The sequence below is a fragment of the Panthera pardus genome, unplaced genomic scaffold (genome assembly GCF_024362965.1).
Source record: "Panthera pardus isolate Hobbes unplaced genomic scaffold, ASM2436296v1 HiC_scaffold_8, whole genome shotgun sequence".
Taxonomy (NCBI): domain Eukaryota; kingdom Metazoa; phylum Chordata; class Mammalia; order Carnivora; family Felidae; genus Panthera; species Panthera pardus.
This window is the reverse complement of record NW_026527013.1, coordinates 12,801,707-12,817,170: the sequence shown is the minus strand read 5'-3', so window position 1 is coordinate 12,817,170 and position 15,464 is coordinate 12,801,707. Positions and strand designations below refer to the sequence as shown.

At 50.5% G+C, this 15,464-nt stretch overlaps 1 protein-coding gene across 7 annotated transcripts in view; it reads left to right on the top strand.

Annotated features, from left to right (window-relative positions):
* The window catches only part of CPAMD8 (C3 and PZP like alpha-2-macroglobulin domain containing 8), an 83,148-nt gene that overhangs the window by 25,151 nt on the left and 42,533 nt on the right, over nt 1-15,464 (top strand). For 6 of the 7 annotated variants that reach the window (XR_008420671.1, XR_008420672.1, XR_008420670.1 and 3 more), the window contains exons 14-19: nt 4,186-4,369; nt 5,696-5,868; nt 6,430-6,579; nt 6,940-7,098; nt 8,743-8,885; nt 11,754-11,816. Coding sequence is in view for 4 of the 7 variants with exons in the window: in XM_053898467.1 (XP_053754442.1) it covers nt 4,186-4,369; nt 5,696-5,868; nt 6,430-6,579; nt 6,940-7,098; nt 8,743-8,885; nt 11,754-11,816 (872 nt within the window). In the remaining 3 variants the exon portion in view is untranslated. The remainder of the gene's footprint in view (nt 1-4,185; nt 4,370-5,695; nt 5,869-6,429; nt 6,580-6,939; nt 7,099-8,742; nt 8,886-11,753; nt 11,817-15,464) is intronic. The other variant, XM_053898469.1, reaches the window with a different exon arrangement.

Below are 15,464 nucleotides of genomic sequence, written 5' to 3'. Positions count from 1 at the left end.
CTCAAAATAGCTGTTTTCCCATCACATGTATATGGTAGTCCCCCCTCCCTTATCCATGGGGATACATCCCTACATCCCCAGTGGACGTCTAACACTCCGGATAGTACCAGACCCTACGTGTGTTGTTTTTTCCTATGCTACATGCCTATGACAAAGATTGACTTATAAATTAGGCGCAGTAAAATTAACAACAATAATGATAAAATAGAACCACGGTAACAATATTCTGTAGTGAGAGTCACGGGGATGTGGTTCCTTCTCTCTCGAAATATACTGTACTGTACCCAGCCTGCTTTCTTGTGATCACGAGATAGTAAAGTGTCTACGTGAGGAGATGAAGTAAGGTTGATGTGGTTCGGAGTGTTGGGGATCGGAGCCGACGGCCAAGAAAGAATTCTTTGAGACGTCTTTGGTGCAAAAAGGTGGTTTTCCTAAAGCACGGGGACAGGACCCGTGGGCAGAAAGAGCTGCACTGGAGTTGTGAGGAGTGATTGATGGTGTAAGATTTTCTATCCTATTGGGGGAGGGGGGTAGGGTGGTGTCAGGGTCCCAGGAAATGGAATCTACAGGTTCCTGGAAGTCTGGCGATTGATAGAATTGCTTTTTCCCCTTGTAAATTATTAAGACAGTTGTAAACTGATGGAGACTCAGGGCCCGCATGACTGTGATCTCTATCAGTTAACCACGGGTTTTTCCCTTTCCTTTGTTCTTGGGCGGCCAGGAGTGCCTGAGGAATGTCACCTATGTGTGTGTGGGGGGGGGGGGGGGTAGGTTATTAATTTGTGACTTGCCCTCAGTCTGCCTTTGTTTCCCACATCAAGGTGAGTGATGCAGGCGTTGTGACAAAGCATTAGGCTGCACCTGACCTTCTGATGATACATCAGGAGGATCACCTGGGTCGCCTGGGTGGCTCAGTTGGTTAAGCATCTGACGTCGGCTCAGGTCATGATCTCACGTTTCGTGGGTTCGAGCCCCGCGTCGGGCTCTGTGCTGACAGCTCAGAGCCTGAAGCCTGCTTCGGATTCTGTGTCTCCCTTTCTCTCTGCCCCTCTCCTGCTTACACTCTGTCTCTCTCTATCTCTCTCAAAAATAAATAATAAACATTAAAAAAATAAAAAAGGAGGATCACCCATTTCCAGAAGGCTGTTGACAGCGGTAACTGCAGGGGAGACTGTGGTAGCTGGAATCGTACAACGTGTGGCCTTCTTTTTTTAGTGTTTATTTCTGTTTGAAGGAGAGAGAGACAGAGCGTGAGCAGGGGTGGGGGGAGGGGGCAGAGAGAGAGAGGGAGACACAGCATCGGAAGCAGGCTCCAGGCTCTGAGCTGTCAGCACAGAGCCGGATGTAGGGCTCAAAGCCATGAGCCCATGAAATCAGGACCTGAGCCAAAGTCGGGTGCCCCATCCACCGAGCCATCCAGGCACCCCATACAGCGTGTAGTCTTTTTACATCGGCTTCTTTCGCTTGACGGTGTCTTACACGGAATGGATGAACTGTAGTTTGCTTAGCCCTCATCTATTAAATAAGATACACATTTGTGTACAGTGTAAAGCACCCTGTTAACTCCGTCAACCAAGAGGCCCCAGGCAGAGCCTGGCTGCTGCAGAGTGAGCTGCTCCCCGGCATTGCTCCCAGGCCTTACTGGCCTGTAAACCAGCCGCTGCTCAGGCCCAAGGCCACCAGGGGAGGGGTGGGGGGTGCCTGGGATGCAGCTTAGAGGAATCCTGGTGCCGGAGCGGCCCATTCTGGGGGCTTCGTGGCCTACTGTGGGAGTTTTGAGAATAAGAGAGTCAGATGAGATCTTCTGTTCCTATTAGGCAAGGACCTGGCTGAGCCACTCAGACTTTCCTCTTGGAGGGACATCTCCATCCTGCCAGAGTCGGGTCAGCTGGCTCCAGCCCCCCCCCCCCCCCCCCCCCCCCGCGACTGTCATCGCCGGGGCCCTGGGCGCAACCTCAGGGCATTGAGGCAAGAGTGGCCGTGCTTGGTCCAGTCTAGGCTCTGTGTCAGGGCCCTTTCCCCTTCCTCCAGCTTGAAGGCCCAGGCAGGGCGGGGGAGGGGGGATTGCTGCTCTGTAAATGGGTTTGACACCCCTATCTTTTAGGGTTGCCGTGGGGTTAGTGCATGAGAAGAGGAAGGTTATGCGTTTTTCTGCCCCCTAACATCTGAGACAGAAGAGGACTTTTGTTTCAGTGCCTTTTTATAAGGTGACTATTTACAAACTTAGAAATCGTAAAAAAAAAAAGTATAATCCTATGCCTTTCACCTAGATTTATGAATTCACATTTTGCTTCTGTCCATCTGTCCTCCTACTTACCTGCCCCCTTGTCCACCTATGCAGCCCTCTGCCCATGCATCCACCCACTCACCCATCCACGCACCTGTCCAAGGTACCTGTCCACCCATCTATCCATCTATTTTTTTTAATTAAAACAATTTTTTTAATGTTTGTTTTTGAAAGAGAGAGAGAGAGAGACAGAGCACACAGGGGAGGGGCAGAGAGAAAGGGAGACACAGAATATGAAGCGGGCTCCAGGTTCTGAGCTGTCCACGCAGAGCCTGGCGTGGGGCTTGAACTCACAAACTGTGAGATCATGACCTGAGCTGAAGTCGGATGCTTAACTGACTGAGCCACCCAGGCACCCCATCAACTCATCTATTTCTTTAGCCCTTTTGTTTTGGCTACAGCATTTGAAAATGAGTTACAGACATCCTGATGCTTCACTCTTAAAATATTTGAGCATAATACGTCCTAAAAATCAGGACGTTCTTCAACATGGCCTCAAAGCTATTGTCACATCTAAGAAAATTGCATTAACTCAACACGGGCAGTGTTCAGATTTTCAAAGATGTCCCCAGGATGTGACTTCTATCTTGCGCGTGAACGCCCACAGTCTTGTGCACACGTGTGCAAGTAATGTGCGGCTATGTGCATGCACGTGTATATGTGAGCGCGTGTGCACGCGTGGGCATGTGCGCATTTCATTCGGGATCCGTGGCCACCCATGTTGCGTTTGGCTCTTCTGTGTCCATATGAGAGAGAGAGAGAGCGTGCAGGAGCGGGGGAAGGGCAGAGAGAGAGGGTGACACAGAATCCAGAGGAGGCTCCAGGCCCTGGGCTGTCAGTACAGAGCCTGGTGCGGGGTTCCAACTCACAAACTTTGAGATCATGACCTGAGCTAAAGTTGGACCATTAACCGACTGAGCCACCCAAGCGCCCCTCATACTTTTTATTTTATCTTATTTTATTTTATTTTATTTTATTTTATTTTATTTTATTTTATTTTATTTTATTTTAAAGTTTCTTTATTTTGAGAGGGAGAGAGAGAGGGAGTGCAAGTGGGGAAGGGGCAGAGAGAGAGGGAGAGAGAGAGGATCCCCAAGCAGGCTCCGTGCTGTCAGCGCAGGGCCCAACACAGGGCTTGAACGCACGAACCCTGAGATCATAACCCGCACTGCAGATGCGTCGAGCGCTTAACCGACTGAGCCACCCCGGTGCTCCTAATTTCAAATTTTAGAATAATTTTAGATTTACAGAAGCGTTGCTCAGACGGTGCAGAGAGATCCTGTATATCCTTCATCCGGCTTCCCCTGCTGTTTTTAAGTTTTAGAAAGTCGTCTGTACATTGCTGAGTTGTGAGAGTTCTTTATACGTCCCGGACGCTAGACCCTTACCAGGCGTATGACCAGGAATGCTGAGCGTCTGGGGTTTTTACCGGGGTCAGTCACCCAGACCTGGCCGACCACCTGCATAGCTGACCTCAGTCCCAGCCCCTCCAGAGGTCAAAGTGACAGAGTGTGACCGGTACCCCTCCCCCGGCCCCCCACGAATCATCTTGTCAGTATCTGGTGTGGCCTGAGGCCTCAGGTAAACAGAGACAGGCAGGCAGGACAGTTCAGAGGCTTGGAGATCGCCTCTCAGGAGCTGGGGGGCAAAGGCCACACCTCTCATGGGCCATGTTCCTGCACCGTCAGCTCGTCGAGAGTCTCCACGCTGTTAGCACAGTTGCCCCGCCGCCCAGGGCACAACGGCCGGCGCCAGGATGCCCGGCTCTCTGCCGGGAGGCCAGCACTCCTGCCGCAGCCATCCCAGCCTCCCTGTGGCCCCAGAGCGGCCATCTGCCTGGCGTGGGTGCCGGGCCGTGGGTGCCAGGCAGGGCCCCCCGTGCTGCATGTCTCCCACAGGTCGGAGAGGAAGCGCTTTTCCCGGTGAAGTCCACGTGCCCTTGCAGCTTCACCCTGTACTACGAGGTGGCCGCGCGGGGCAACATCGTGCTCTCGGGCCGGCAGCCCGCCCACCTCACCCAGCGGAGAAGCCGGCGGGCGGCCCCGGAGAAACCGATTCGCTTAATGCACCTTCTTGAGACGGGTGAGCCAGGCCATTAGGCTGGGGTTCCCTGTTCCCACTGACACTGGGGTGGGACAGACGGGAAGGGGGAGCAGGACGCAGCCTGGAGAGGTGCCTGCTTCAGGGCGGAGGGCGTGTGTCCCAGGCGAGATGGGGCTCGGGCCAGGAGGATGGGCAGGGGTCAGCCGCAGGGGGGGTGGAGACGTCCTCTCGAGGGTGTCCTCACCGCCTGTCTGCAGGGGACTGGGGGAGGCGAGCCACAGGCTAGACCCCTGCGCCGGCCCGCACTGGACTGTGTTGCCATCTGCCGGTGGCTGCTCTGACTCTGCCCAGGTCACCCCCCCCCCGCCCCCCACCGCACCTAGGAGCCCTCCTCCTCTCCTTGACTCTGTGTGCTGACTACAATGTCCGTCACCTCCCCTGGGTCTTCCCCAGCCCCATCCCCTTCACAGCCCTTCTGCCTGAAGCAGGATCCCCAAACCGGGCCTTGGGGGCACTTGAAGACAGACGATTTGTGGTGGGGCCGTCCTGTGTGCAGTGGGGTATGGAGCCGTATCCCCGGCCTCCACCCGTTCGGCGCCAGTAGCAACCTATCCACAGGCAGTACGATGACCTAAGAAGTCTCCAGACATTGGCAGTGTCCCTGAGGGGAAGTCATCTGTAGGTGAGAATCAGATAGATAGATAGATAGGAAGATAGATAGGAAGATATGATAGATTAGATAGGAAGATAGGTAGATGATAGAGATAGATGATAGATCAATAGATAGATAGATAGATAGATGGATTTATGGATAGATAGATCCACAGATAGATCCCTAAATACTTAGATTTACACTCAGATTCATAGATTAATTCATAGTTCATAGACAGAGATATAGGTGCATAGATACATACACAGGAAGACAAGGTCTCTCTCATGAGAAGGCAGAGTTTCTCACCCTCGGCACTACTGATGTTTGGGGCCAGATCATTCTCCCATTGGTGGCGCTGTCCTGTGCACTGCAGGGGGCTGAGCAGCATCCCCGGCGCCCCACCCCGCTAAGGCCCCAACCCCGCTAGATGCCCGCGGCACTCCCAAGTCGGGACAGCCAAAACTGCCCCCTGGGGGGCAGCACGGTCCTAGTTGAGAACTGCTGGCCTGAATGGTGCTCTGGGAATCACACACCCACATCCTTTTGGGCCTTCCCTTCCCTTCTAGGTGGTGCAAGTGTCCACGGAGCCCTTGCCCTGGGCCAGCACCTCCACGCTGCACCCCCAGGTCATCCCCAGGGCAACCTGGGGCATTGGTGGCCCTGTCGTGGGGTTCTGGGTCCTCACGCCTCTCCCCACCTTTGCCTTGTCTTAGAGCCCCCTCCAGCCCCAGCAGCTGAGGTCAACGTGTGTGTGACTTCTCTCCGGCTGGCCGTGACCCCCAGCATGGCCCCCCTTGGCCGCCTGCTGGTCTTCTACGTCAGGGAGAACGGAGAAGGCGTCGCCGACAGCCTCCAGTTTGCTGTGGAGAGCTTCTTTGAGAACCAGGTAGAACGTGGGGGGCCAATCAGGGGAGTGGGGACAGGCAAGCGCCACCGAGGGCTGGGGGCTCCAGGGTGTCCGCGCCGGGCCGTGCGCAGCTGCCGCTCGGGCTCCCAAATGGTATCCCGGGCAGGATCCTTCAGGAATAATTGCAGCCAAGGTTGCATCTTTACTGGACTGCCTCCAGAAGTCACCACCGATCGCACGCAGGGAAAGCAGTCAGCTGTCCCCACTGCGTTCCAGATCTAAGGGACACCACTCATGTCCCCCGCAGTGGGCTCAGCCTTCTGCCCCCTCTCCCTGCATCCTTTGAAGCTGGCTGCCGCATGCCCTCAGCCCGTGCCTGTCTCCCCATCTCTCCCCTCCCCTCCTCTGCGCAGAATGTTCCAGTTGTACCAGCCTTGTTCCTTTCATTCTGCCTCCCGCCCTTGTCCTCACCTGGGCAGCAAGGCCAGGGTCCCAAGTGAGCTGGCCAAGACCGGTTCTCCTTGGCAGGCGGAGAGGGTGGGTGGGTGAGTCAGGAGAGTCTGGCCGAGCTCCTGGTCTCTCTGCTGTGTTCGGATCCAGGTTTCAGTGACGTACTCAGCAAATGAGACCCAGCCTGGGGAGGTTGTTGACCTGCGGGTCAGGGCTGCAAGGGGCAGCTGTGTGTGTGTCACTGCGGTGGATAAGAGCGTCTACCTGCTCAGGTCTGGGTTTCAGCTGACTCCGGCCCAGGTGAGTGGGGCCCTCTGGTGCCAGGCTCCAGCACCCCCACGAGGGTCTCTCCCTTTCCAGTCAGTGAAGAGCCCCCATGTGAACCAGGTTCTTTCTCTCACCATCGAACCCAATCTTTATTGCTGTAGTGAAAGATCGTAGAGTCGAATTCATCAGACTCTTGCAATAGAACGTTGTCCACAGGTCCTACCTTTCCAGCCCCAGTCTGCCCATCTTTAGAATGGGCTAATGCCACCAACGCCCATCTCCTGAGATTGTCTCGAAGTGGTATTCACGGAAGGAGCAGCCAGACCCCTGAGAGCCAGTTTGGGTTGAAAGGAAACCTCCGGCTGACTGCTCTCTGTTCTCCTTTGCCTGTAGGTTTTCCGGGAATTGGAAGAGTATGATGTTTCTGATGCCTTCGGGGTGTCCCGGGAGGATGGGTCCTTCTGGTGGGCTGGACTGGCAGCCCGGCGCAGGCGTTCGTCCATCTTCCCGTGGCCCTGGGGCGTCACCAAGGACTCCGGGTCTGCCTTCGCCGTAAGCACAGATGGTCTTAGACCCACCGCCCCTTCCAGGCTCCTCTCGCTTTGAAACAAATGAACTCCGAGATACGGAGATGGTCAGGGTGGAGGTTTCCAAACTTTTATTGGGGCAGAACTAGTTTGATTCTCCCCAGTGGAAGCTCATAAGCGGACCCTCCTGATTTGCAAGGCCAACCAGAGCAGAATGCTATGGGTGTCAACCAATAACTGGGACTTGGTATGGAGCAGAGGTAGTAAGGGTGCTTTGCTGGGAGGAAAACCATCACGCTGGGAGCAGGCGGCCATGCTCTCAAGGGGCTCACGTCGTCCCCCTCCTTCCGGGCTGCGGACGCCGGGGGCTACCGGGGGTGCAGGAGACACAAGCATCATTCTAGATCATACCGCCAGCCCCCATGAGCATGCTGGCGGTCTCCACTCGAATGCACGGCCCATCTGTGGCTGCTCTTCCCCCCCACCCCGCCCCCATTATAAAAATCATTAAAAACGCATCCTTTTCCTCTTGTTTTTTTTTTTTTATGGGAAATTTTCAGACCTACAGAAAAGTTGAACAAAGGAACAAATGCCTATATACTCACCGCCTGTAGATCCCACAATTAACACGTTGCTCTATTAGCTAAAAAATAGTACACGCCTACATCTGTCTATATATTTGTATGCACATCTATGTCTGTACTGGAACAAACGATGTTTCAGTTACACATTTGTTGAACGCCTGGCAGTTTGAACTGCTGGGCCCTGGCCGCTCTTGGAATTAAGGGGCGGGGCGGGGGGGCTGCTTCTGAGTCTGAGTCACTGACTTTATACTCCTTATTCCCAAAGCAGAGCTGGTCAGTCTGGGGTGGGGCTTTCCTGCAGTCTAGTTGCCCCCTGTATTTAGCGCAGTGGTAGAGATCATAACAGCAACAATTGCCAATCTCCGTCCGTCTCTGGTCTAGATCAGGCACGGTGCCAACTGATTTTTTTTTTTTTAACGTTTTTTATTTATTTTTGAGACAGAGACAGAGCATGAACGGGGGAGGGGCAGAGAGAGAGGGAGACACAGAATCGGAAGCAGGCTCCAGGCTCTGAGCCATCAGCCCAGAGCCCGACGCGGGGCTTGAACTCACAGACCATGAGATCGTGACCTGAGCTGAAGTCAGCCACTTAACCGACTGAGCCACCCAGGCGCCCCTGATTTTTTTTTTTTTTAACTGTGAAATTCACAATGAACAGAACAAACAGAAAACAAACCATTCTAAAATGCACAATTCAGCGGCATTTAGGGCATTCACGGTGTTGTGCCACTGGCACCTGTGTCTTAATTCTAGAATGCTTTCATCCCTTCCAAAGGAAACCGCATCCCCATGAGTAGTGGCTCCCTGTGCCCCCTCCCCCAACCCCTGGCAACTGCTAATCTACTTTCTGTCCCTATGGATTTACCTGTTCCGGATGTTTCATATCCGTGGAGTCATACATGTGGCTTTTTGTGCCTGAGCCACAGATATGCTGGCCTCCCCTCTGCTCTATCTTACGTGGTCACTGGGCCCCATGATCTCCTCAGCCTGTGTCACCAAGCCCAGAGCAGAGGATGTTGGGCTGGTAACCCCACAGTGATGGAACTGCTGGGGCCATCCCATCCATGGCACTGTCTGTTGCCTAGGAAACGGGATTGGTGGTGATGACCGACCTGGTGAGCCTGAACCACCGACAAGATGGCGGCCTATACACCGATGAGGCTGTCCCTGCCTTCCAGCCCCACACGGGGAGCCTGGCGGCAGCAGGGTCCTCCAGACAACCCCCCAGGTAATTGCCACATTGAGTAGGGCTGTCTCGCCTCATACTGTGGTCTTTGGGGGCTGGATCATTCTCTGTGGTGGGGCTGTCCATGCACGGCTGGGTGTTGAGCAACATCTCTGGCCTCCACCCACCTGTTGCCAATAGCACCCCTTTCTCCCAGTTGTTACAACCAAAAATGTCCCTGTGTCCCCTGGTGGACAAAGTCACTACTGACCTAGTAGTGACCCCGGGAACCAAGCATGCCAGCCCCCCTCCCCAGTTCCTGACCACACCCGAGTGCACGGGATTGGGGGTGCAGAGAAAGGAAGGCACCTCAGGAGCAGAACTGCCTGGAACAGAAGGGTTGGGGTGGGGAGGGAAGCTGGGGCTTGATCCTCCCTCTCCCAGGGACTTTGCTTAGAAACTTCCTTCTAGTATCTCTCTCTTCTTCGTTCTTTTCCTCTCTCCTCCCTTTTCACCTTCAATTCTCTGCCTTTTCAAGTTGGACACCAAGTAATACTTCTCAGTCTCTTATTTGAACTCTGCACATTTAAGCCTTTTGAAAGGCATGAATTTCCCTAAGAGTGCTGCTTTGGCAGCACCTGAGTTGTGTTGCGAAGTGTTTCCATTATTGCTTCTTTCCAAATAGGTTCTAACTTTTTGAGCTGTGACTTGTGCAGAAGTGGACACTTCTTAAAATTTCAACTGATATTTTTTAATTAATATTTTTTAATGTTTTTCATAAATTTGTAGCAAACATGCATTGTGGCCAGTGAACATGGTCTGTGTGTTATCTGTTGTCCTGTTCTTACTTTGAAGACTTTTTATGTGGCCAACTTTTGTAAATGTGCATGTCTTCTTGAAAAGAAGATCTAAGCCCCCATCAATTCTGTACAGGGCTCTCTATGGATACTTTAGGTCAGGCCTATCGATGGTGATGCCTACATTCTCCATACTCTTGCTCACTTCTTGTTTGTTTGCTAACTTATCAATGACTGAGACAGAGAAGAGTTCCCATCTCTCCCCTGCATTTGTGGTTTTGTCCCTGGAGTCATGGAAACTTTAGTTTCATAGGAGGTGTTGTTTTCTCCTCTCTCCTATCCTTTCCTGTCTCCCCTCTTTTCTCTCCCACCCCCTTTGTCTGATGTCTCTCTTACTACCTCCTCAAGCCCAGGTCTCAACCAGCCAGCTGGGGAAGGGGAAGTGTTCTGGAGACCTTGGCTCCCATTCTGTCTGGATTTAGGGGCTGGGACTAGGGAGGCAGGCTTTAGCTCTACTCTCTCCCACCCACTCCAAGAAGGGCACAGAACCAAAGGGCTGGGGCTGGCATCAGTGTGGTCGGTAGTGGCTCAGCATCTTGCCTCTCTGGAGACCCTGAGGGTGGGCCCCACACCCCTCAGCCCTTGTTCTAAGCCAGAAGTGGCCGAGAAGACCTCCAGCCCTGGCAAGCCTGTCCCCAAAAGCCCTCTCCATCTTTCACACATCCTCTACCTAGACTGAGGTCCTGGATACCTTGTTCTCCTGGGTTCTTTCTGCCTGGGCCGCACACTTAGCAGGAGTGTGGCAGGCCCAGGAGGGTCCTAGTTTCCAAACTCCAAATCACAGCATGGGCAAACCAGGCTCCCCATATGGTACATGGCAGTATTCTAGGATGTGGTTGGTGAGGGAGGTGTAACACTGGCCTCTGGGCCTCCACCCACCAGATAGTGCCTTGGGGGTCCTGACACTCCCGTGTAGCAGGACCCCCAAGAGCTTGGCCTGGAGTGGATATGAAAGTAATTTTCTGAAACCCCAAACCACAAAGGCAGTTGTAAATCCCGCTGCACAAAGGCATAACAAATGCCTTCAAAAGCAAGTGTTCATATCTTTTTGTAATTGGATAACCCATCTGTACATCTGTATTCTGAAGACAAGATATTTTTCTTAACCATATGCAGTGATTTAAATTTTTTTCAAGCAGTGTGAGAGTTTATATAATTTAATGTAAGTTTCTCTCCTACCTCTAGACCCTCCATTCCCCTTTTTGGCCAGTAATTTCTTAGAGATCCTTCTAGAAATTTTCCATGCATATACAAGGATTTTTTTTTTAAACAATGAGTGAATACTATAGTACTGTGCTGTGCCTTCTTTTTTTTTTTTTAATGTTTATTCATTTTTGAGAGAGAGGGAGAGATAGAACGTGAGTGGGGAGGGGCAGAGAGAGGGGGAGACAGAATCCCAAGCAGGCTCCAGGCTCTGAGCCATCAGCACAGAGCCCGACGTGGGGTTCGAACCCACAAACCATGAGATCATGACCTGAGCCGAAGTTGGGCACTTAAGCGACTGAGCCACCCAGGTGGCCCTGTGCCTTCTTTTTTGAAGTCAACAATAAGCCTTAGAGACCAATCCGTATCAGTATATCTGCACTGACCTCACTCTTATAGACTGACGTGTAACATCCCACTGCACGATTGTACTACCATTTGATTAACCCAGTCACCCTCTTGATGGAGATTTTGGCTGTTTGCTCCGACAAACCAGTCCATCGTCTCCGTGGGTATTTCCCTGTGACGCATGGTCCCTGTGACCCTTCTTCCCTTCTAAACTCAGGATGTGAAGTGCCTGTTGATTTAAGGTGATTCTATCAAGCCTTTGATGCTTCACTCCTACTAGTCCTAATCGAGTAGAATGTTAACCCTGCCAGGTAAAAGAGTTAGCACGTTCCGTCCTAATCAAGTAGAATGTTAATGGACAGCCAAGAGAATTAACACACTGCACCCTAACTGGGTAGAAGGTTAACCTTTCCAGGTACGAAGTAACGTGTTAACGTTCTACTTGTGTAGATGTTAACCTGCCAGGTAGCAGAATTACATTACGCCCATGGAAACTTAATCATTTCTTTTTCGAATTTCATAGAGCAGAGAAGAGGAAAAGGACCTTCTTCCCCGAAACATGGATTTGGCATTGTCTCAACATCAGGTACAGTCAGATTCCTTTTCTTCGTTGTGTTTGCAGGCTGACTCAAGGGCACTCGTGCAAGTCCAGATTGCCCCCCAGTAGGTTTGCTTTCAGATCTGACATCAACATCTGAGTGAGACTTTGGGCATCCTTTCCTAACACATAAAAACTCAAAGCCATGAAGTCAACCCCAAATCCCGCTGCAGCTTCGGACATCTGCTCAGGAAATATGAAATGCAGGGGCTTTGTGCCTCTCACAACTCCCACTTGGGGTAACTCTATCCGCTCTGTTTGCGTAACGAGCTCATTAAAACGATTACAGTTCCCTGGAACGTGAACTCCACCCCACCCCCCTCCATCCCCTCTTCACTCCTCAGGGGACTCAAGCTCCTGCCCACAAAACAGGCTGCTTTCCTCAGCACATTTCCTTTCCACATTTGTTCCCCCTTTTAGTTCTTTTTGAAGAAGCCCTGCTGTGCCAAATTCCTGCCAGATGCTATTGGCTGTTTTTTTTCTTTCAATGCTTGGGGTCAGAACACGAGTGGTACTAGTTAGGCATGAAGGGTCAGACGCCCCTGGGCCATGGGTGGGCTTGCTGCTGAGCAGGTGGGGTGGGGGGAGCTTCTAGACACGAGATGCCATGGCACGTGGTCATCACAGAACCGAGCTCACAGCTGGGGGTTCCTCAGACTGCTTTCACAGATGCTTGTGTCCCCGTTATGGAAAGACTTAACTCCTGGTCAGAACAGATCCAGATAATTGCGTCAAGTTCCAGGGGTCTAAATCTAAGATGAGCTGTCTGTCTGTAATCATTCACATGTGTCAAATGTATCTATTTTCTGGGTGCTGGATGTTTTGGGGGGGCCAGGTAACATTGCTCTTGCTTCCACCTTTCGGCTGTTAGAAATAATCCTGCTATGAACACAGGTGTGCAAATAGCTCTTCCAGACCCTGCTTTCGGTTCTTTTGGGTGTATACCCAGAAATGGAATTGTTGGATCGTATGGTGATTCTGTGCTTAATCGGTTTTTGTTTCTTTGTTTGTTTGAGACAGAGACAGCGTGAACGGGGGAGGCATACAGAGAGAGGGAGAAAGAGAGAATCCCAAGCAGGCTCCACCCTGTCAGTGCAGAGCCCGGTGCGGGTCTCGAGCTCATGAAACCGTGAGATCATGACCTGAGCTGAAACTGAGAATTGAGAGTCGGATGGTTAACTGACTGAGCCACGCAGGCGCCCCATATGTTTAATCGTTTTGAGGAACCTGTATAGTGTTTCCCATGGTAGCTGCACCATTTTATATTCCCACCAACAGTGCACAAGGGTTCTTCTCTAAGTGTTGAGTAGAATTCACCAGTGAAGCCATCAGGTCTGGGGCTTTTTCTTTGTAAAGAGATTTTGGGTTATTGATTCAATCTCTTTAGAGGTCTGTTCAGTTCTGGGTCTGTTCAGATTTTGTATTTCTTTGTAATTTAGTCTTGGTTGGTTTTGCATTTGTGTAATTTGCCCATTTCGTCTGGATCATCCAAGTTCTTGGCATATAGGTGTTTATGTACTTTTTTATGTACTTTTTTAAAATAATCTTTTGATTTCTCAGAATGGGTAGTAATGTCCCCACTTCCATTTCATATTTTAGTAACTTGAGTCTTCTCTCTTTCTTTCCCTTAGTCTGTCTAGTTAAAGGTTGGTCAGTCTCATTGATCTTTTCAAAGAATCAGCTTATGGTTTTGTTGATACTCTGTTATTTTTCTGTTCTCTATTTCCTTTATCTCTGCTCTAATTTTTATTATTTCCTTCCTTCTGTTAGCTTTGGGATTAGTTTGTTTTTCTTTTTCTGGTTCTTTAAGTTGTGAAATTAGGTTGTGTATTTGAGATCTTTCTTTTTATTATTATTTAAAGTTTATCTATTTTGAGAGAGAGTGTGCACATGCTTGTGCAAGTGGGGAGAGGCAGACAGAGAGGGAGGGAGAAAGAGAGAGAGACAGAGAGAGAGAGAGAGAATGCCAAGCAGGCTCTGCACCATCAGCAACTCAGGGCTTGAACTCAGGAACCGTGAGATCATGACCTGAGCCAAAATCAAGAGTTGGACACTTAACCAACTGAACTACCCAGGTGCCCCAAGATCTTTCTTCTTTTTTAATACATATATAGCTATATTTATTTTTGGGACAGAGAGAGACAGAGCATGAACGGGGGAGGGGCAGAGAGAGAGGGAGACACAGAATCGGAAACAGGCTCCAGGCTCCGAGCCATCAGCCCAGAGCCTGACGCGGGGCTCGAACTCACGGACCGCGAGATCGTGACCTGGCTGAAGTCGGACACTTAACCGACTGCGCCACCCAGGCGCCCCTAATACATATATAGCTATAAATTTCCCTCTCAGCACTGCTTTTACTGCATCCCATAAGTTTTAGTGTGTTATATCTTGTTTTCATTCATTTCTGACTATTTTAACATTTCCTTTGTGATCTCTTCTTTGATCCATTGGTCAATTAAGAATGTGTTGATTACATCAGCTCAGGTCGTGATCTCACGGTTTGTGAGATAGAGCCCTGTGTCGGGTTGTGTGCTGACAGCACAGAGCCTGCTAGGGATTCTCTCTGCCCCTCCCCCACTTGCATGCATGCTCTCATGCTCTCTCTGTCTCTTGAAATAAATAAATAAACATCAAAAAATGTGTTCTTGAATTTCCACAGATTTGCAAATTTTCTGGTTTTCCTTTTGTTACTACTTTTGTTACTAATTTCTAATTTTGTCTCATTGTGGTCAGAGAAGATACTTTGTATAATATCTGCCTTTCAAAATCTACTGAGACTTCATTTGTGGCCTTACTCATGATCTTGCTTGAAGACTGTCGTGTGTGCATGCCTCTGGATCTAGTTGCTTTATTGTGTTAAGTCTTCTACTTGCTTACTCATCTTCTGTCTGGTTGTTCAGTCTGTTATTCAGAACAGGCTACTGAAGTCCCCAACTATTATTGTAAGCTTTTTATTTCTTGCTTCAGTTCTTTCCCTTTTTGTATGTTTCATATATGTCAGTGGTCTGTTATTAGATGTGTAGGTGTTCGTAATTGTATCTTTTTGCTGTATGGAACCTTTTATTACTATCTAATGTCCTTCTTAGTCTCTTATGTACTCTTTTTTTACTTAGAGCCCATTTTGTCTCGTATCAGGATAGCCACGGCTACTTTCTCTTGGTTACAGTTGGCCTGGGATATCTTTTCCATTCTTTCATTTCCAACCTATTTTTTGTCTTTGCAGCTAAAGTGAGTTTCTTGTAGACAGCAGAGAGTCAGGTCATGTTTTTTAATTCACTCTGTCGATCTCTGCTTTTTTGACTGCAGAATTTATCCATTTACATTTAATGTAATTGCTCATAAGGAGGGCCTTATTTCCATCACTGTGCTTTTTGTTTTCTGTGTGCCTTATAGCAGGCAGCACAAGGCAGGGACCTTGTCTGGGCACATGGTAGGGATTGGGGACAGTATCCTGGTTCCAGTGCCCAGTATGTTCTGTCCTCGGCTGTAATGCCCACCTCCCCTCTGTGAGTTTTTTGGGGGTAGTCACAGTGCACCGTGCATCTCCAGGCCCCTCACAACAGCCCAGCTAGGCTGGTGGGCAGCCCCCATTCTTGTGGCTGTTTCATGGTTATTTCAGGCAGAGGGAGCGCCCCC